A 22,120-nucleotide genomic window follows, 5' to 3' on the forward strand; every position below is an offset into this window, starting at 1 on the left:
AAGCTAACACTTGGGAAACACCTGGCACCGTGCCTCAGGAGCTGGCAGGGCTTTACCCCCCATTCCTGGTCTTGGTGGACATTCGCATTCTTATCGGCTGCCCTGTTTTCCAGCTGCCTTCCCAGGTTGGGTGAATCCCCTACCTAATGCCGCTTCCGGTAGGGCAGTTTTCCAGCATGCTTTGCAGTGAGGGCTGGGCACAGGACCCAGGCTCCCTCAGTCACAGGCCCCCGGCGCAGACCTTTGGGGGAATCATGACCCGGGGAGGCGGGAGCACACAGCCCTACTTTGGCAGTGCCAGCATCCAGTGTCTGGAGTCATCGGGGACAGAGATTCTGCAGGGACTGTCAAGTCTGGGTGTCAGCGGGACAGGCTGCCACACCAGTGCCCCAGGGTTGGGGGCTGGGGGGTGGTCTGGGCCTTGAGGCCCCCAGGCCGGGCTCTCTGACTTTCTCAGAGCTTGTGGGCCCCAGTAGCTTTTAATTACAGTTCCTTTCCTGCTTAAGTAACCCGCAGCCGGTGTCAGTTGACCGGCGACCACAAACCCCGGCTGACTCCCCTCCCCCGGCCCAAAATGCTGACACTCCCTTTGAAGACAGCTCTCTGAACTGCTGACCTTTCCCCACCCCGAGTTGCTAGTTTCTGTTTAGATGTTTCTCCTGTGCCTCTGGCCAAAAAGCTTGGCTGCGGCAACCAGCTTTCACCAGGGAATTACAAAGTTAGACCCGGGCCCAGACTGATAAGGGTGGCTTGCACTTAAGGGAGAGCACACATTTGCAAGGGAACAGCAGACAGATTCTGGGTTCAAGTCCCAGTTCCATGACTTACCACGTGTGATCATGGGCCTACGGCGTACCCTTTCTGAGCCTCAGTTTCCTTATTTGTCACAACACGCAAATGGTCATTTTTTTAATTTTTAGGGGGTTAATGACGGTAAGGGATGGAAAGCCCCTGGCTCCAGGCTTAGCACACTGTAGGCACTGGATCTGGGAAGAAACTGGGTCAGGAGGGAGCAAGACAGTAGTTCTCACGCTGCATTTGTGTCTGAATCACCCGAAGAGGTAAGTCAAATGCAGAGTCTGATGCAGCAAAGACCCTGCTATCTATATTTTTAAAAAGTGTCCCCTGCCAAGAGGTCTCTGGTGCAGGTGGCTGGGGCCACTGCAGTTGGAGAAATACAGGATCGGAGGGGAGAGGATGGAGGAGGCGAGGGCCCAGATGGCTGGGCCATCGGAGCAGGAGGGCCTCTGAGGACGGTAGCTTCTCTCTTGCTGGAAGCTTCTAACTGTCTCAGGGAAGAATCTAACCTGGACTTAAGTTCCAGAAAGGATGCAAGTAATTTCCGTATGTTTGATCTTTGGTCACCTTTAAACAGTAATGGATAACATTTTTCTTACTTGGATAATATGATAATCCAATAATGTGGATATTGCAAGAGTTCAAATTTAGTTAGCTCTTTCCATGAGCCTGGCATTACTTGAGTGCATCATCTGTGCAGTAAATACAAAGTGAAACCATTCCCCCATGTCACAGGTGAGGACACTTGAGGCCAAGAGGCCACGTGGCCTAAGAGGAGGGATTTAAGCCCAGGCAGCCTGGGATTCCACAGCTCATCCAATAAGCTATGCCCCTTTCAGGATGACACTTCGGGGTATTTCGAGGGCGTTGTAGGTTGGGGTCTCTGGCAGACGCCTGCGCTTCCAAGCAAGGGGCTGAGATGCTGGTGGGACTAAGCGGGGTACATGTGTGAAGGAGTGTGGGACGTCAGCCCCTTGGACCTCTGACTCCTTTTGCCCTTGGCCACCACCTGGGAAATCTGTGATCAGCTGCATGGGGCTGGGAAAGACTCCTGGAGCCCTGGGGGCCCCATTCAGTTCACATCCAAGGCCTGTTCACACTCAGGGCTGTGTGGCCTTGGGCGAGGTGCTTCATTCTCTGAATTGAGGGGCTTCTGGGAAAAATATGAAACTGGGTTATAGCCAGTGCCCAGCAGAGTGCCCAGCAGGCAAAGGGAGCTCTCTCTCTTACCATTCAGGTCTGTTACCATTCAGGGCTGCCCACACAGCTGTGGTGACGTAGCCTGGGTTCTCTACACCGTCCAATTCCGTGCCAAGGGTAGAATGTGCAGCTGGTGCTTCTCTCTGCCCAGCAGCCATCCCTGCTCTTCTGGGAAGAGCACCTCCATTTTCAGTTGGACCAGAATACTTTTGTTTCTGTAACTTGGAGCTGGACTCATTCCAAGAGGAAGTTGGAAACTGACATTTATTGAGTGCCAGCTATGTCCCAGGCACTGCCTGTGACTCATTTAATCCTTAGGACAAGCCTGTAGAGCAGGTAGCAGTGCTCCATTTGAAGATGTAGAAACTGAAGCTCAGAGAGGTTTGGGAACGTGTTGCAAAGTCACAGATCTGGGACTTAAGATCTGATGCCCCAGCCCCGCCTATGTTTTAAATAAGAGTTAGTCATTGAGCTTATGACTTTGATTGACCTTCCTAGGAGGGGCATTCATTTATTCAATTAATACTTACTGAGAGCCTACTGTGTACCAGGCTTGGTGCTATACCCGACGGATAGGGACCCCACAGACAAGCCCTGCCCTCATGGAGCGCCTGCCCCATATGGCACAGAGTTTTCATCTCACAGGCCAAAGCCGGTGGCACTGGCTGCCAGCAGCACTATTGTGAGAGAATTCTGAGCCGCCTCTGGGCTCAGCAGGAAGGGGAATAGTGGCTGATGACTCAGGTCTGCCGGGGGGCTGTTCAGGAGTTTCTGAGTGTCTGCCGCATATTGGATCACCTTGTTTTAGACTTTTGAAGATTGTTCACACAAATGTATAACAAAGCAGAAATATATCCTGGTCAGAGCCAAGGTGCTACTTTTTATTTTGAAAATAGCCCCTAGAGATCTAATAATAAGTCCTGATCCTCATGGAACTTCAGGTCTAATTGACAGCCTAAGGTACACAGGAATAAAGGATGATTACTATCAAAGAGTGGAACGGGACACTCTGATCCAGAGCTCAGAAGTGGGACAGGCCACATGGATGGGGATGACTGGGGGGCTTCCTGGAGGAGAAGCTCAGTGCATCTGGAGAGGTGCAGTGGGGTGGGGGGAGGCATTCCAGGAGAAGCAGCAGCCCAGGCAAATGAAGGGGAGAGGACTGTGGCTTGGCTGGGTAGAGGCGTTCAGGGAACAAGATTGAAATGGTAATAAGGGGGTGGACCAGGAGGCCTCAGTGTCAGGTCTGGAGTTTAGTCCTGACCCTGACCCTGACCCTCCCTCCCTCACCCTTCAGAGGGAGCCACTGAAGACTGAGCAAGGACATGCCAATGGAAAGAACTTCTTATTGGCTGGAATAGGGGAGAGCCAGAGATGGGAGGCCGCTGTAACAGCGTGGAGCAGAATGAAAGCCCCTGCATGTGGGTAGGAGTCAGGGGACAGGAGTTCTAGTCCCAGATCTGTGTGACTTGCTGTGTGACTCGAGGCGAATTCCTCACCCTTCTGGTCTGGTTTCCTCCTCCATCTTCTTGAAAAGGCCCTTTCAGACCTGGACTGAGTGAAGTGAGCTGTGTGTGTGTCGGGGGGGAGGGGAGGGTGTCATTTGGTTCAGTTGGGGGTCTCTATTTTCTACTTTTGTTCGGTCATCAGCCAGGGTTTATCACATGCTTCAGGCCCACATGGCTCAGCCCTGGGGTGTGTCCACGCCTCAGCTTCAAGGGCATTTGTCTCACAGAGGGGAAACCAGGACCTTGGAGCCACTGTGCAGCTGTGTAGCTTGCAAGAGGGACTTTGCCTTTGCCCTATTGCGCAGGGATGGCAGAAGCCACTGACATAAGGACTGTAAAGCCCGTGGGGCGGGCTCTCCATGCACTGAGCGCTCAATGATTGGCAGCTGCCTTTCTGAAACACTAGCCCGCCCTGGGCGGCTGCCCTGCGTCACTCCTCCTGGGACAGCCCAGCACGTGGGTGCCAGGCCCTCCCCAGACACCGAGTGTGACACGCACCTCTGAACAACCAAACCCACTGGGACCTCAGCTAAATTCCTCCCCCTTTTCTGTTTCATTTTATACAATTATTAGGAGAGAGAGTCGAATACAATCAATTTTTTCAAAATTTAAAAGGCATCAAAAAGTGCGCTATTAAAAAATCCCCTCCCTCCTCAGCACACAGTCCCTCAGTTTTCCTTCCGGGAGACAACCCACCTAACTTCCTTTTTAAAGCAATTGGTCTTAATTTGATCCCCCCTTACAAATATCATAAACATTGGAAGCAAAAACTAACTTCGAAAGAAAACAAAACCAAACCCCACCACCTTGAAACTCACACAAAAGTACAAACCAAAAACCCCGCCCACAGCCCCACCATCCAGAGTTCTAGCATTTTAGGGTCTGTCCTTGCAGACTGTTCCAGTGCCTATTCACTTTTGAAAAAACAAAAACAAAACACAAGATGATTATCACAGTATTGATTTTTCAGTATGTTGCCGGAACATCTCCTCATGGCTTCTTCCTTAAATGGCTTTGACAGATTTATAATCTTCTACAGACACTGCCTTAATAATGCAGCTCTAGTGATGGGCGTTTTGGGATGTCTAGATGTCCCTATTACAAGAAACATGGTGTTGGGCCTGGAGACCTCACTGCCTACTTTATTTTCTTGTAACAAATTCCCAGAAGAGGAAATACTGAGTCACAAGGTTATGGCCATTTTGTAAGACCCGTCAAACTGCCCTCATGTTCAGTAGGACTTGGTGTTCAGTCCAGATCTGATGCTTGGTTTATACCTCTTTCAACCGCAGTTGTGTGAGCCCCTAACCCTAATTCTACATCCAGACTAAGGCCAAAGTCTTCCTCGGGGCCTGGTGACCTGCCTTGTTGACTTGGGCCCATCCCAGTCCGGGTGAGTCAGCTGACCAGGGAGCAGGAACCCAGCTGGTACAAGGGCCACCGCCTTCCAGGGAGAGGAGCAGACTCCGTCAGCAGTGCCTGGAGGAAGGCACGCAGCAGCACCTGGTCTGCAGGTAAGAGCGGGGCCCCAGAGGCTGGGACTGGGATAAGCGAGACCTGCTCTCATCCGTCTTCTTCCCTCCCTGTCCTGGCCCTTCTGGGACCAACAGGCCTTTTCCTCTCAAGGTGCTTCTCTCTGAGGTTTCCTCTTCTGGCCCCAGCTCTGCGCCAGGTTTGAGGGCTGGGTGGTGTTTATCCAGACATCACTAGGGCCCCAGGCTCCTTCTGACTGCCCGGGCAGTGCTTTTGGAGGTGGGACCCACACTTTGCTCCTTGAAGAGGGCCCTTGGAAGGCCAAAGAGCAATTTCCACCAGGAGCCGAGGGTACCAGCTTCAGTTTCTGTTACTTCTCCAGCTGAAGCTGTTCCCATCAACAACCTCCCTGCCACGGCAAGGAGAGTGTGCTGGGGATCCGGGCTGGTGGCCTGACCTGAGGACTGGCGTCCTCACTGGGAGACTCCCACGCAGTCAGGAGAACTGATGAGGTAATGGATGTAAGGGGCCAGGACCTGCCCTCCACACAGCAAGCCCCAGAAAGTGGAGCTTTGAATGGGGTTGCTAGGCACTGGCAGGCTCTGCACTGGCTGCTTTACCTACAGTGGCCCAGATACTGATAACTCCACCACCATCACTTCTCACCCGGGCTCCCTGTCCCTCTAATCGATCTTCCAAACACCAGCCAGAGGGGGCCTTTTCGAACGAAAAGTTAGATCATGTTACTCTGCTGCTCAGAATTCTCCAGTGGTAAACACCAGTCCCCAACATGACCCACCACCCCCATGGGATCTGGTCCCTCTCACTACTTCTCCAGTCTCCTCTCCTACTAACCCCCGCTCTGAAGAGCTGACTTCAGTCTCACCGGTCAGATGTTCCCTGAATGCAGCAGGCACCCCCACCTCCAGGCGCTGCAGTGGCTGTGCCCTCAGCCTCAATGCTTTTCCCTACCCACTTAGGCTTTTACTCAAGTCACCTGTCACCCTCCACCCCCGGCAATGAGGCTCTCCTGGACCTCCAGGCGGGCTGTCTGTACCCACCACCCTGCTTTATCTTTCTCCCCATCACTTCCTACCATCTAACACAGCGTCACACTTATTTATTGAGCCAGGAAGTAACACTCAAGGACAGATTTTTCTTTTGTTTCTTGCCTTATTACTGGTACCTAAAACAGTCCTGGGAGAGACATTCAGTACATATACTGGCTAAATGAACAATCGCTAATGATTACTGCATGCCCTTTATGTGCTAGTCCTTTCCATACACATCTTATCTAAGAATCTTTTCATCTCCATAACTCTCTGGTGCCAGTATCATTACCCATATTATAAAGGAATAAATGACATGCAAAAGGGACTTGTCCATGCTCGCTCTCCCACATCAGGGGCAGCAGTCTGAACCCATCCTGCCTGCCTCCAAGGTCCTTGCTCTTGCTCTGCCTCGCCTGGGCCTGGATTCTGGAGTGTCTGCATTCCTTGAAGAAGTCCAGGGTTTCTCCAGTAGGCAGTACAGCCTGAGAGAAGGAGGGGAGTATATGCTGGTGGCCTAGCAACAGCCTCTTCCTTTCCGACTCACCATATCCCTGGGCTAATTTGGCCTTCCAGGAGCTATTCCTCTGACATGCTAACCCACGCTTCCCTCCCGCACACTGTCTTCTGAAGGATGGATGAGCTGTCCACAGGAACGAGTGGGTGTCCTGTAGTTTCAGCTCTTTGGAACAAAGTGTTCCAAAGGCGCGCTCTCAATCCAAAGTCCAAAGATGGGGCTGACGACCTCTTTTCAGCCGTGCTGGTCTCTGAAGACCTGATGGCTGCTTTGTTGTGGGGGCTGTTATTGCTCAGAATGTCAAAAAGTATAGAAAGTCAGGGATGGAAATTCTGGAAAGTGCAGTGGAGAGGAAAATTTCTCTGGGTGAGATGGGTGAGGTTGGTTCTTTTCCTTTCAGAGGAGCCCATTAACTGCAGGAAGCCATCAGCACCGAACTGAGCAAACTCTTCCACTGTCAGATTGCAGGAGCCAGCCTTTCAGTCTACCTCATCAGGGCAGTGTTTCGTCTCCCTTTCCAGGCCCAGGGTTTTCCTTCAAAGGACTTTTTTTGAGGGGCTTTCTCTTCCCTCTGTGTCTGCTTTTCCATTTCTTGCAGAAATAGTAACTGGATGACTGCTGTGTGCCAGGCACTGGGCACAACACTGGGGCTTCAGAAATGAGTGACATTTCTGACCAGAGAGGGAGACAGGCAAACAATTACAGCACAGCGGAAATCCAGGAAATGCAGAAGGCCAGGCTCAGAGCAGATGCTTACTAAACAGTAGAGGAATGAATGATAAGGGAATATGAGGTTCCATGGTTTAGAGATGGAAGGCTGCCTAACCCTGTTTGGTTTTGAGGATTTGGGGGAAAGAAGAGGAGTTCAGCAGGTGAAGAAGGGGGCGGGAGAAGGTGGGCATGGCATTTGAGACAGAGGGAACAGCACCTGCGAAAGCACAGAGGCATCAACTAGCAGGGTGAATTTTAGGATAAGCAAGCAGTCTGGAATAAATGAAATGCAGCGTGAGTGTGGAAGAGTGAGGAGGGTACCGGGAGTCCGTGGAGAGGGTACTAGGAGTCAGGTCATGGAGATTCCAATGTCAGGTTGAAGTTCGAGATTTTATCCTGAGGGCAGCAGCTGGGTATGGCTTCAAGCAGGAGCTGAGGATAGCTCCCAGATTTCTGGCTCAGACCACGGGGTGGATTTGGTGCGGTCACTGTACAGGGGCAGCAAAGCTGGGGGGAAATGAGTTGTTTGAATAACCTGCAGGAGGTGGTAAAAGAACTGGAAGGCAGCTGGACTGTTAGTCTGGGCCTCCCTATCCGTGTAGTAACATACTCCACTCTCACCCTCCTGAACTCTCTATCCTTCAGGATCCAGTCAGCGCTCCCTTCCGTCCTCCAGACCTTCCTGGCTACCCTAGCCTGTGTCCTGCACCCCATAAACCCAACTGCCTGAATCTCTAACAGGCTGTGGGTCCGATTTCGCTGTGGGATGTGATCTGCCCGGCGAAGCACAAGACCAGAGTCTTGATTTTTTTTACCTAGTGGGGTTAACCACCGCTCAGGATGAACCCGCCCTCTCCCTCAGCCTTGATTTCCCGCTTTGTGAATACAGCCAGGCACAAAGTGCACGCACTGTGGCACCGGAGAAAGTCCCAACTGTCCCTAGGGCCCGTTTTTCACTCCAAGCCTCAGGTTCCCAGTCTGTCCGACGATCTCCGATCAATGATCTCCAGACGACTCCCACTCTGATCCGCCTGTTGCTGGTAACCGGGAGGGAGGCGACCTCCCCTGGTTGCTACGGATTGCGGCGCAGGGGCAGAGGCTCCGCCAGGCCGCTAGGGCGCGCTGCGGCAGCTGGTGCGCACGCGTCTCACCCACTCAGGCTTGCGCGCCGTGACATGAGGCTCCCGGGGCCCCGAGAGTAAGAGGCGGAAATAGGAGTGTCCTTACGCCCGGGTTGCTTTCCCGGTGGGTTCCTTTCCCGGTGGGTTCCTAGAATCCACCCAGCCTCTTGCTTTCTCAAGGCGCTCATGGCTGGCGCCTGCATCCACAAAAAAACAGGTAAAGCAGCAGAGTAAGATATGGGAAGGCTTGGCCGGGCTCTGTGTCCCCTCTTTACCGGACTGGAGGATGCGCGGTCAGATCGAGCTTTAAATGGGCGAATGTCCCTTCGCTTCCCCACACTCCGGACCCCTGGACCCTGTACGGCCGCCCGAAGGCGCGAGGGTGCGGTCGAGCCGCCCTTTGCTGACTGACGAGATTCCGTTCTAAGGCAGCCGTGGGAGGGGAGGAGGGCAGAGCCGACACATCTGCGCTTCCCGCTGCGCGTTGCTCGTGCCGGAAAGGAAACCCTCTCGCTCCCCCCGATTTCGGAAGCGCCTTCGGTCCTGGGGTATTTCTTACCCGCTGTGACCTCATCGTCCCTCCCATTCTTTCACGGGTTTCTTGCCGGGCCCCGACTCCTGATCCGGTGCTGAGCTGCAAGTGCCCCGCCCGACTCCACGCAGTTTCCCCACAAGAGTAACTTAGTGATGGAGCCCTTCCTGCCCAGGGGAAGGCAACGTGATGCCCTGTCTGTGCTATAAGAAATGAGGGCAACGAAAGTATAAAATATAAAAGAATATGCCCTTCACTATGTAGAAGCTCCGACTGGATTGTTCCTGATCATGCTTGTATTCTAACTTAAAATGAGTGAGTTTGGACTGACGGTATTCAACTGAATTTTGCCACAGCTTACATTTGGCATCTTGAATCCAAGGCTAAATGTATTGTATACAGGGGTGGAGTCACTGTGACGGCTACAAATGCAGACGCACATGGGCGTGTTCTGGTGACTCACCTGGGGGAGAAGGATCAACAGTGATTTTCCAAACCGGGAACAAAACAAAGTGTAACTTCCCTCGGTGAACTTGTTATATACATTTCTGGATGATGTATATTAAAACTAGGGAAAATCTCACTGTATTTGTATATAAAACAGGTTGTAAACATATTTTTTGCCTACATGAAAGTTTGGCAGGATACTGGCAAGTCCTACAGGACAAAGGACAGTTTGTTCTCTTCTATGCATTACAGGAGATCCAGGTCTCTGCTCCGTGCTTCCTAAATGCTCAGTCTCTTTAGTCTTGTGACACCCCAAAATGCCCACAAAAATTTCCAATCTATTCCTTGGAGAACTACAGATTTATTCAGTCAAATAACAGTTTTTGCCAGCATACAGGTGCGGGGTGCTGTTTTGGTGGGGAAGCATAGGGTGGTGAGCTGGACAGTCGCTGCCCTTCTGAGATGGGGTCCACTTTGAGAAAATACCCAGATAGTAATCATATAATATGATAAATAACTTTAATTGGCACACAGTGAACCTTCAGATGTTGTACATGAATAGATGGATGATTGAATGAGACACAGCGTATTTGCTGGCACAGAGCCATTCCCCACTGTATCATGAACTGCTGAAAGGGGAATACCTGCTTCATGATTCCACTCAGAGCCCAAACCTTAGTTGCGACCAGAGAAAGTGGCAGTGGTGAAGGGGTCCCAGACACAGAGGAAGGGCTGCGTGGTCCTAGCCTGGGAGTGGTTCCCAGGAAGTCAGTCTCTGATTCTGCTCTCCCAGAGGGCAGCTGCTAAAAATATGACTGCTCTGCTGCTTCAGTGTTTGAAAAAGCAGGGCAGGGGTGGCCTTTTATTTTCACATCATGATCCTGGTGGCAGAGCATGTTTTGGGCAGATGGTACCTCCTCAGGACTGTCCCAAGATGCAAATCTCCCAGAGTGTGTGCAGAGTGAGGAAGACCACAGGCAGAGGAGTCTCTTCCCTCCGCTTGTCTAAAGGAGATGAGAGCCAGTCCCCCTCTCCCCCAGGACAATCCCTGACCTCTTGAGATGACTATTTCTGCCCCCAAGGTGAGGCTAGGGCAAAGATCTGGAGCTGCCTGCTTCCAGGAGCCAAGTAGCGCACCGGCTGGATGATACTTTGGGAAACAAGAAGTTGCGTGCAACCCCATGTAAGAGGGAGACCTGGCTGAGTGTTGCCCTGCACGATTGCTGCTCTTGCATTGCCGAATATTTCAGTTTTTTTCCCAACGCAAGTTAGAAGTGAAGAGTTTTCTATTTACAGATTGTAAAATATTGGCACTAATTCAAATTAAAAAAAAAAACAAAACAATGTGTGAGAGGAGAACGAAACCTGTTTGGGACCTCTTGTCTTTGTTTCCATCCTGGGATGGTGGATGTCCTTAGGACATCACAGCTTTACTTTACAAGGAGAAAAGTGGAAGCTCAGGCAGGATGCATCACTTCCGGAAATTTTATTGAATTAGTGTCCCTGCTCCAGGCTAGGTGTTCCACAGCAAATTAGCTGGTCCAGTTCCTGCCCTTTTGGAACTCCCAATCTGGGTAGACAGATAAGTAGAGTCAACTACAGGAGCAGTGAATGATCAAAGAGTAAGGATAAGGGGTGGGTGAGACTGGAGGGCAGGAGACGGAGCACAGATCAAGGCAGGCTTCTCAGAAGAAGAGCCCTCTGGTCTGGGACTTGAAAATCATTGAGAGTTAGCCAGGTGGGGAGTGGGAGGAGTGGAGGGGTGCTCCAGATAGACAGAAACGCATGCAAAGACCTGGGGACATGAGACAATGCGATGAACTGGAGGATCTGAAAGTAGCTCATTGTGGCTGGAGCTGAGGGTGGAGGTTGGGAGAAACACCTGTGGCAAGAAATGAAGCAGGAGCCTTCCTCAGGGGTTGCAAGCAAACGTCTACTGGAACTCGGCTCCTGTGAGTAAAGCAGCCTCGATGTGAGAGACGATAGAGGGTGGGAGGCCTGGGGCGCCCTGCTCGGCTGTGGACTCAGCTGCAGTCCAGGGTTGCTAGAGTGTCCTGTTTTTCAGGAGCAGTGCGAAGTTAGAATATTAAACGCAGTGTCCTGAGTTCTGTGTTTAGGCTGCTAATTTGCATGTATGAAGTACTCAGCACAGGTCAAATACAGGTCAAATAAAATCTGTTTGCCTCTGGCCTGTGAGCCACCGGTTGCCATCTCTGGGGGAATCGTTAAAAGCCTTGTTGGCCACTTCAGGGGATGTGGGCTGGATTCGGAGAGTGGGGAGCCACTGAGGGGCTTTAAGCAGCGGCAGGACATCCCAGGCTGGTGCAGAAAAGGTCTGTTGCCTGAGGACAGCATTAGAGGAGCTAGGACCGGTTGGAGGATATTGTGGCATCTACGGAGGGGCAGGGGGCGTGGTGGAGTTCCGTACAACAATGTGGGGATTAGGAATGGGATATGGGAGAGAAGGGATTTGATGGAAGATTAGAAGGGGGAGTGGTGGGGGGAGCACTGGGGAGGGTTAAGTTTGACACAAGGGTCAAGACAGCAGGTGCCAAGGAAGGACAAAGAGCAGTGATGGGTGGGGATGACCTCAGCCCGTGTGGGTCACTCAGGGGAGATGCCCAGAGGATCTGGACCTGGCCCAGGGAATATGGGCCCACTGGTGAATAGAACACCCTTTGACCCCAAGGAGGGTGGCGCAGGGGTGTCCAGCTGGAGCGGAATGGCCCAGCAAAGGCCTGGAGAGGTGAGAGCCAATGTGTTAGTGGATAAACAGAAACAAATCCAGAAAGACAAACTGCTCCTTCCTCCCATTTCAGCTAGGAAGGAAATAAAGCATTTCTGCCAGATAATTCCTTTGAATTTCTTGGGATCCCTTGCTCTGAGGTCCTACTAGTTCTCCTCTGGGATAATTAGAAGGCATTTAGTAAATGTTTCTGGTGCTCCCCCAAAGCCCCATGCCCTCCCCTCTTTAGAGCAATGCTCTGTTGAGTATAAATTATGCTGCAATGTGCCTGTTTTTTTTTTTTAAGAATTTCCATCGGTCTTTATTGTGATCAAGATCAAGGGTCACTAGTGAGGCTGGAAATGAGTGGTAAACAGTAGGAGCTCAAATGCCTAGAGGTGAGGGGTATCAGGGCAGGCGAGGACTTCTAAAGTGCCTGCCACCATTCTGTTGTGATATTAAGTCCTCACTCACTTGATACCGGGTTGAACTCTATGCAGTTGAACTATTCACCTGCTGGACTGAATTTAGGGCTTCAGACATCAGACCTCGTAAACCTGTCTGACCTTCGAAACCTGGCAGGGAAGGATGTGACCCTTGGTCGTGCTCTTCCTGGTCAGCATGTCTCGGGTGATCCTGGGGCCCAGGTTCTAAAGCCTAGAGTCTAAGGAACGTGGTGGGATGGGAACCAAGCAGACTGGTTTAAATCCCAGTCTCTAAAATGGGGATAATAGTACCTTCCTGATGTCCTTCTCATCCTGAGAGTGCTGAGGGGCACGGGTTCGTGCCTCCTCTCACCCCTCACCCTCCTCATCCCCTGTGCTCTGCAGGTGTTCCAAGGGGCAAACATGTCCACCCTGTACCCATCTCTGGAAGACCTGAAGGTAGACCAAGCCATGCAGGTAACCTGCCAGGCCTGTGTTAGCCTGGGTCCCCTGAGGGGGCGTTCGGGATTACCCCAGGATGAGCTTGTCTTGGATCAAGTGTCGGAGGCCCCTGGGAGTTCCCGATAGGCCTGCCCACTGCAGGGCTGGCTGGGCAGAGCAGGTGTCCGGAGGCCAGGGCAGTGGAGTTTCAGCAGGAATGGAGAACGAGCAGCTGCGAACAGGCCCGTCTCCTGCTGGCTCTGTCCCAGCGCTTCCTCCATCCGGGCTCAGTAGACCCCATGCTCTAGGGCGAGTTTCCCGAGTAAACCCTGTGGCCATGGCGTGTGGCCTGCTCAGCCCCCAGAAGCCCTTTCCTCCTTCCATCCCACATGTGGTTCCAGTGGGTTTTGAGAACTGGGGACTTTTTGACTGAGAATTTGGTTGGGAAGTGGGCCTCAATGTTCCAGCTGCCTCAGGTAGTGATTGAGTCGTGACATTTGGTGGGTGGGGGCCCCTGGGAGAACCCCAGAAGCGTGGACATCTGTAGGGACCACATTTACATGTGACCTCGAAGGTTCACAGACACCCCCCTCAGGCCCGCTGGCATACCTAATGCCCTGACCCCCAGTCTCAGGGAGCCCCAGGCTCCGAGAGCTCAGGGGGTCCCTTCACAGCTGATCAGGACTCCCTCTCCCTCCCCAGGCCCAGGCCAGAGCTGCAGCCAGGATGCCCGCCCTGCCAGTGCAGGGGACCAATGACTCCCAGCCTCCAGGTAAGGGAGTGGCTGGGTGATCCTGCCCGAGAGTGACCTCTCCTGGCTATTTCCGAGTGTCTGCCTCTTGCCAGCCACTGAGCTGTGGGCACGGTGGACCCTCACTAGAACCGTCTGAGGGGGACACTGAGAAAGCTAAGGCTTTGTGAGGGCACCAACTGCGCTGACTTAGGGCCACCAGGGAATGCCAGATGTGTGTGGTGGCCCTGGAATTGCTCGTGGCCGGCTTGATTCAGGTCCTGTGGTAGCAAACTTGAACTCAGGATCAACTCTCCTCCTCCTCACCGTGCAGTCTCCCCAGAGGTGCCCTGAGGTCTGGCCGGGGCCAGGTGAAGTCAGTTGAGTTGAACACCAACGTGTTCACGGGGTACTTGGTGTTTTGGCTGCTCCTGGAGAAAACTGACCATCAGAGGGGATGACCCCCATCACCAGCGAGCGTTCCTGGGGATGCAGAGTGCTCTCGGGGAGATACTGTATTCTTGGGAGTAAACCACAGTCCCAGGCCCTGTTTCTTAATACAAATGAGTGACCACGTGGGAGCCAGGTAGGTACGGCTAAGCTCATGCCCCGCGTAACACCTTTCTTCTTCTTTCCTTCCCTTCCCATCAGTTCTGTACCCAAACCTGGCTGAACTGGAAAATTATATGGGTCTTTCCCTCTCCAGCCAAGAAGTCCAGCAGAACCTGCCTCAGATTCATGAAGGTGCCAGTGTAGGTATTTGTCTCTTGCCTAATGTGAACACAGAATGTCCCAACTGCCCCTCCCTGGTCTTGCTGTTTAAACAGACTGGAATCTCCTCTTTCCCCAGCATTCCTGTGGCTCTGTTCCTTGATGGCACGTTTCATCTTGAGCCTTCATTAAAAGTGCTGTGCGATTTCATGGTTTTCCCCAGGGGCCTTGGGGCTGGAGGGCTACTGCCTGCCCTTTGACCTCTGACCTGCTGACCTGGGCCTTTTCGATGAGAAGGGAGGGCATTGAACCCGGCCTGAGCCTGGGCGCTTGCAATGAAGGGCTGCCTGGGACCTGACAGAAGCTGCGTTGCTGGGCCGGGCCTTGGGGGAGGAGCTTGTCACCCAGCTCCCGTCCCCAAATTAAATAGTAATGCTTGATTGCTGCCCTCCATGTCTTTGGGGAGCAAAAGAAATCATAATGTAGAAATATTCACTCTTGGGAATGTATTCACTTAGAGAAGCAGTCCCAAACCCTCTCCCAGTTAGCTCCAGCATCCCTGCGGGCCACTTGCCAGTGTCCTTGTCCGCCAGCCTCTCCCTGATCTAGTGCAAATCTACTGCACAGTGCAAACGCAGATCTTGCTAAGGCGGCAGGATTTCACGAAGTTGTTGGAAGCAACGATGTGTGCTGCGGCACCGACACAGGAGGGTCTCACCGGAGAAATGGACAAGGATGAGGGCATGTGGGACCGTGAGAGAAACTGGTGACACCCTGGGGTATTTCGTGTAGGGAAGTACACACATGAAACAAAGTAGGTCATGTTGTATAAAGTCCAGTTTTAATTCGGTGATTTAATCCTTCTTTGATCCAATAATTAAGACAACCTAAATTTTGATAAAAATATGACAGATAAATGTATTTTTATAATTACAAATTTTAAAATTGTTTTTTATTTAGTTTTAACTTTTTATTTTTAAGTTATCATAGGTTCATAGGAAGTTGTGAAGATAGAGAATTTGTATTCTTCACCCAGCTTGCCCAACAGTTCCATTTTATGTAACCACACTATAGTATCAAAACCAGGTCTTTTTCATCGGTACAACGTGTGTGTAAGGTTCTATGTCATTCTCCTGTCTGCAGCCACCAGGGCAGTCAAGATACAGAACTATGTCATCACCACAAAAGTCTATTTCTCTTACTGCCCCATCATAATCATGCCCAGCCCCACCTCACCTCCCTCAACTCCTGGCAACCACTAGCGTGCTTTTGTCCCTGTAATTTAACTTTGCCACTTCAGAAGGTTGTGCAAGTGGAATCATAGTGTGTGACCTCTTCAGGTAGGCTCTTTCCACTCCTCCTCATGGCCTGCAGAGCCTTGCAGGCTGTCACGCGTGTCAGGAGTTCTTTCTTTTTTTATCTCTGGGTTGTGTTCCATGCTGTGGATGTGCTCTAGTTTGTTTAACCTGTTGAGGGACATTTTAATTGCTTCCAGTTTTTGTCTGTTACAAACTAAATTATGATGGATGTTTGCATCCAGCTTTTTGTATAGATGTAAGTTTTCGTTTCTCTGGGATAAATGCTCAGGGGTGCAGTTGCTAGGTAGTGTTAAAATGTATGTTTAACTTTAAAAAAAAAAGAGAAACTGCCAAATGTTATTTCCAGAGTGACTGTACCCTTTTACTTTCCTGCTAGCAATGCGTGAGTGTTTCGGTTTCATCACATCCTTGGCAACATTTGGTGTTATCACTCTTTTAAATTTTAGTTATTATGATAGTGAGGTCTTATCATAGTCTTAGTTTGCATTTCCCTAATGGCTAGTGATGAACATCTTTTCATGTGCTTATTTACTAGTGAATATTCTTTTTGATACAATGTTTCTTCATTGTTTGCTCATTTTCTAAATGGATTTTTGATTTTTTAAGTCATCCTTTGAGCTTTATTCCAGAGTCCTTTGTCAGATATGTGGTTTGTAAATTATCTTCTCTCAGTGTGTAGCTGTTCCCTTCCAAAAATAAACCCTTCTTGAATTAAAATGGTTTCTTGGAGAGCAAAAGTTTTTAACTTTGATGAGGTCCGATTTGTTGTTTTTTTTTCTTTTAGGGATCATGCTTTGGTGTCCTAAGAAACTTCACTGAGCCCTAGGTCCTGGAGATTTTTCCTTTTACTTCCTTCTAAAATTGTTATAGTTTTATGTTTTGCACTTAAAATTATGATTGAATTTGAGTTAATTTTTGTATTCGGTCTGAGGTCGGAGTTCATATTTTGCCTGTGGCTGTTCGGTTGCTCCCACATCCTTTGTTGAAAAGACTGTTCATTCGCCACTGAATTGCTCTTGCACCTCAGTTAAAAAAGCAGTGGCCTCTGCTTGTGTGAGCCTCTTTCTGGATTTTCTCTTCTGCTCTATGATCCAGATGTCTGTCCCTCAGCCAGTATCAAACTATCTTGATTACTATAACTATATAATAAGTCTTGAAATTTGGTAGTGACTCCTCCTGCTTTACTCTTTTTGTCAGAACAGTTTTAGCTCTTCTACTTCCTTTGTCTTTTCATACAAAGTTAAATAAACTTCTAAAGGTACCTTGCCTGTATCTACAAAATATCTTGTAGATATTTTGATAGAAATTGCTTTAAATCTTTATATCAATCTGGGGACAATTGATAGCTTTACTATGTTCTTCTGATCCATGAATGCAGAATATCTGTCCATTTATTTAGATGTTCTTTGATATATTTTATCAGTGTTTTGTCATTTCCAGCATACAGTCCCTGCATATGTTTTGTTTGACTTTTTTGTATGTTGGTCTTGTATCCTGTGACCTTGCTGAGCTCACTTATGAGTTCTAGGAACTTATTTGTATATTCCCTGGAATTTTCTGATGGGTGCCATGCAAACAGGGGCCATTTTATTTCTTATTTTCCAATCTATATGCCTTTTATTTCTTATTGCTCTGGCTAGTTCTTCCACTATATTTAATAGTAGTGGTGAGAGTGGGCATCCTTGCCTTGTTCCAAATCTTAGGAGGGAAAGCATTCATTCATTTTGATACTTTAAGCTTAATGTTTTTCAAGGCAAAAATCAAATTGAGCCTGTTCCCCCCATACCCCAATTGTTCACTATGTGATGTGAAATTTTTCTTTACTTTTAAGTGTATTTAAAGGGATCTTCTCCTGATACCAGTTTGCCTTGGAAAAGGAGCGCCCCTTTCCTTTATATCTGTCCTCTCGTCCCGCCGTGATTTCCTGGCTGTTTTTTATGGGTGTGGACTTTGACGCCCCCTAGTGGTTTCATGGAGCCATATGTGTGTGTGGAGACACATGTGGTCTGGGGTGGGCTGGGGCCCAGGGTCCACTCCATTCTCCTCTCCCCATCCCTTCTTCTGCCCCAGGGACCCTTGAGGCACAAGGCCCCAGGGGCCAAGCCGACCCCCTGCTCCTCTGTTGTCTGCAGACGACGGGTCAGGTGGTGGCGCCAGTGTCCGGAAACAGCGTGGGCGTGCTGCGTGCGGAGATCAAGCCCGGGGTGCGTGAGATCCACCTGTGCAAGGACGAGCGTGGCAAGACGGGGCTGCGGCTGCGGGCCATCGACAAGGTGGGGCTGGGGGCGCAGCGGGAGAGAAGGGTTCTGTCAGAGGGCGAGCGCGTGTGCTGCAGCGCCCGGCCGCAGCGCAGCTTCCCACACTCACTCCCTCGCCGGTATCTGGGGTCCTGGACGCATCACCAGGCCGAGAAGTGGGCAGCCTGGGGAGCCCCGTCCAACCCTGTAAGGAAGGTGTCCGGCAGGCTGGGAGCGGAGGCCCACCTAACGCCCAAGGCCAGGCCCTTCCTCTCAGTCCCCTCCCGCAAGGCCTGAGGGCTGGCGCTTCTTTGCCCCAGGGACCCTCCACCTGCCCCTCCGTGGGCTCGGCTCAGAGCCTGCCTTCCTCCCTAGCCCTGGTCACAGGGGTCTGGCTTCTGGCCGGCAGTCTACAGACAGTGGAAGCCAGGGGCACCAAATGCTGTGGTGACAGACCTTGTGTTCCAGTGGTTGGGGATGCAGCCTCCAGTCCAGGTTGAATTCCTGACTCTGCTGCTTCCTAGCTGCGTGGCCTGGAGTGTTTCCTCACCAGGTTCTGCCTGGACCTGTGGTGCAGAACTGTATTTCCATACCCTGTAGGCTCCAGGAGAATCAGGAGGCAAACAGCAGCTTGGAGGAAGGACATGGGCTCAGGGTGGACCAGGGGAGCTGACTGTGGGGCCTACCTCCCCCAGGGGCTCTTTGTGCAGCTGGTCCAGGCCAACACCCCCGCGTCCCTGGTGGGGCTGCGCTTTGGGGACCAGATCCTGCAGATTGATGGGCGGGACTGTGCTGGCTGGAGCACGGACAAAGCCCACAGTGTGTTGAAGAGGGCATCAGCCGAGAAGATCGTCATGGTCGTTCGGGACAGGTGAGTAGCCAGGTCCCAGGATCCTCTCTGTCTGCCCCCGGGCACACCCCAGACCCAGCTCACTGTCCCTCCCTGCCAGGCCATTCCAGCGGACCGTCACCATGCACAAGGACAGCACTGGCCACGTAGGCTTCGTCATCAAGAAGGGGAAGGTCGTCTCTTTGGTCAAAGGGAGCTCTGCGGCCCGCAACGGGCTCCTCACCAACCACTACGTGTGCGAGGTGAACGGGCAGAACGTCATCGGGCTGAAGGTAGGCGTCGGTGGGCTCCGTCCCCGGGTGTCAGGGGCTGGGAGACTGCCGGGCTGCGGGAAGATTCGAGTCTGTGGGGGCCTGCTGCCCCCGCCCCAGCCTCAGTTTCTCATCCTAAGGCTGCTGCAGGGATTCAGTGAAACTAGGTACATTGAGGTGCGCGCACAGTGCAGGCATGAGGTCGGTGCTCAGTAAATGTCAGCTGTTGTTAGTTACACACGGAGGCCAGAGCTGTGACAGGGGTGTGTGATGGCGTTTGTGAGGACCAGGGGTCCCGGGGGGCTTCTGGCTGTGTGGACACCTCCCTACTCTGTGTGGCACCTCTGTTTGCATCTTGGATCACATTCAGTGATGGGGATATTTCAGAAAACTACTATTCAGGACTGTATTTCTTCCCTGTCCCCCTACACCGAGGAGGTGTGTGTGGTAGGCTTTATCCTTAAACACAAGAAGGAGCAAGTGGTCCAGGCCAGTGCTGTGACATAGACTGAGGGGTAGGTGCCTTCAGTCCATGGAGGAGGATGAGTCACGTGGCTTTGGGTCCCTGGATAAATGAGAGTGATTTATCCTGACTTGATGCCACCGGGACCAAGAGTGGTTCTTAATCCCAGTTGTGATTTCGAGTTGGGGTCCTTCCCTTCCTGCAGCCAGGGCTTCAGGGCTCACAAGGCAGGGCTCCCTGGTGGAGGTGGCGTGGGCAGTGGCATCTCACTTGACAGATGGCAGTCTTTTAAGCCAGTTCTCCTCCCCTCACAAGAGTCATCAGCAGGCCATTCATGTGTATCTGCTTCCCTGTGCTGGACGGTCTCCCCACCTTCCCTGGAGGCTTGTTCTAGTGGCTCATGAGCATTGTGATCAGGAAGTTCTTCCTAATGTCTGCCTAAGATCCCTCCTGCTGCAGCCTCCCCTTCCTCTGGGACCAGGCATGATAACCTGAAGGTAACACATTATACTAGGAAGCTGAGTGCAGTAATGCCGATTCTGAGTAACTGGCTCCATCAGATGTTAGTAAATTCACTCCTTTCAAAGCAGGACAGTTCTTTCCTCTTAAGATTTCTGAAGAGCATTCATTCTAAAAGGTGCTGCAGATTCTCTCATCCTCAGTGGTGACTCAAGGCATCACTGCGAACTTATCAATTATCCTGCCAAACCATGGTGGTGTAAGGCTCTTGGGAATGAGTCTGCCCCTTTGTTGAGTGGCCCCAGAGAGTACCCTTCTTGAGGTCATTTTTATCTTTTCAAACATCTCTCTGTTTCCACCCTGTGGCCATCACTAGTCCTGTGGATCACATCTTCTCCCATTTATCCTGGAACTAAGAAAATGCATAACCCAGTTAGAGACCCGCAATGGCCATAGCATCAGTCTTTGGACTGTTTGGCACATGCTGTGCAAAGACTTCATTTGTTGTTCTGCCTGTGATCTGAATGGCGTCTGCAGGCAGGCCTCTCTTTTAACTGGTCAACAAGATGTAAGAGGAACGGGTACTCCGTGGGCTTGGCTCAGGCTGGCTGGCTGCCAGGAGCCCAGCGGGGGTGTGGCTGAGCCTGGGAGATGGCTTGGAAGATGTGTGCTTGGTGAGATTCCCGGGCTCTCTAGGGGAAGGGGAGGACAGTCACGTTTGTGAGGCCCTATCAAGGTGAGGGTGCGAATGGCGTGCTGACTTTACCGAGAGATCCTCGGGTGGGAGGCCCATGTTCTGGCCCAAGCAGGGCCTCACGTGGGGGCCTGCCACCCTCACCTGGGAGGCAGCTCCGTCCCTGCCGTCTTCCAGCAGGGGCCACAGAGAGTGCCCGCAGAGTTGCCCCTGGCCCCCAGGGTGACCGCTCACTCATTCTTCTCCAGGACAAAAAAGTTACGGAGATTCTGGCCACAGCTGGGAATGTCATCACCCTGACCATCATCCCCACAGTGATCTACGAGCACATGGTCAAAAAGTAAGCCTGCTCCCCTCCCGCCTTCCCCTCATCGCCCCGCCTCCCAGCCACCTGGCTTCCTTGAGGCTTGTGCCCTCCGCGTTCCTCCCTTCGCCTCCCTTCGAGGTGGTCAGTGGCGTCTGATGATCTGAAAGTCTTAGGAATGGAAGTGAGGGCCCACAGGGCTGCACGGGCGGGGGGCCAGGGCCGGGGAGGAGGAGCTGCCAGTTTTGGCGACGGGCATTGTTGCTGTATCCAGGTTGTCCCCGACGCTGCTCCACCACACCATGGACCACTCCATCCCGGAAGTCTGAAGCGGCAGGAGGGCAGCTCCGCCCTCCTCGCCTCCTGCAGGGAAGGGAGAGGCCTCGGGTGACAGGCTGCTTGCGGAGGCCTGCCCGCTGGGGGCGGGGCTGTCTCGAGGCGGGTGTGTTCCAGGTGGGTCTGTCGTTCATACACACTGGCCTCCTTGGGCTAAGGGGACTAAGGCGGGGGGCCCACTGGCAGCGAGTCTCTGTGCCGGTTTAAATGCTGGGCGTGTAGGCAGGCCGGCCACTTTCCGAAAGTTGCATCTGGGTCTCTTTCAAGATTTTGCCTCTACCAGAAAAAACAGTTCCACGTTTTGAGAGAACAAACACATTCTTTGTGAGAATTGGTCTTCCTTTACTTGCTCTTTGTCACAAACTGTATATAGTCATAACCCTTCACTGTCTTTTGAATAGAGATTTGATTTTAAATGAAATCCCTTTCTCAGAAGTAATTGAAATTCCAGAATCCTCGGTCCCAAAATATGCGAGAGCTGGTTTTCTTTCAAGCGGTGGTGAGACCAAGGCCGTTCTACGCGTTGCCTCTGAGAGCACTGATTTGACTTTGCCGCCGTCACACAGCCCCTGCCAGTCTGAAGCAGGGGTGACTAGAGTGGGGACGTGGTGGGACTCGGGAAGGGAGCACTGGCTTTAGAGCACCCCTGCTCAGCGACGGTGGCAGCTTCCGCACCTGCAAGATGGGTGTGAGAACACGTCAGGGGGGCTGGAGAGGGTGGAATATGATGCACTTACAGAATCTAGCGAGTCTGACACTTGGTGGGGGGCAAGTGACCCCCAAGAAGAGAGTCAGAGGCACGGCAGAGCTGAACCCTCA

General features: G+C 51.8%; 1 protein-coding gene across 2 annotated transcripts; it reads left to right on the top strand.

Moving 5' to 3' along the window:
- The first annotated feature begins 4,837 nt into the window (after nucleotides 1–4,837).
- Nucleotides 4,838–22,059, top strand: SDCBP2 (syndecan binding protein 2). Of its 2 annotated transcripts, none has more exons than XM_015241794.3 (9): nucleotides 4,838–5,020; nucleotides 12,912–12,983; nucleotides 13,650–13,719; nucleotides 14,329–14,429; nucleotides 17,840–17,980; nucleotides 18,640–18,815; nucleotides 18,895–19,066; nucleotides 20,910–21,001; nucleotides 21,240–22,059. In XM_015241794.3, the coding sequence occupies exons 2-9, from the start codon at nucleotides 12,930–12,932 to the stop codon at nucleotides 21,292–21,294; spliced, it is 861 nt and encodes a 286-aa protein (XP_015097280.1). In that variant the 5' UTR covers nucleotides 4,838–5,020; nucleotides 12,912–12,929; the 3' UTR covers nucleotides 21,295–22,059. The 2 variants fall into 2 exon arrangements, with proteins under 2 accessions (XP_015097280.1, XP_031530866.1); XM_031675006.2 differs by lacking the exon at nucleotides 4,838–5,020 and adding an exon at nucleotides 8,510–8,594.
- Nucleotides 22,060–22,120: the final 61 nt, after the last annotated feature.

This window comes from Vicugna pacos, chromosome 19, assembly GCF_048564905.1.
Source record: "Vicugna pacos chromosome 19, VicPac4, whole genome shotgun sequence".
Taxonomy (NCBI): domain Eukaryota; kingdom Metazoa; phylum Chordata; class Mammalia; order Artiodactyla; family Camelidae; genus Vicugna; species Vicugna pacos.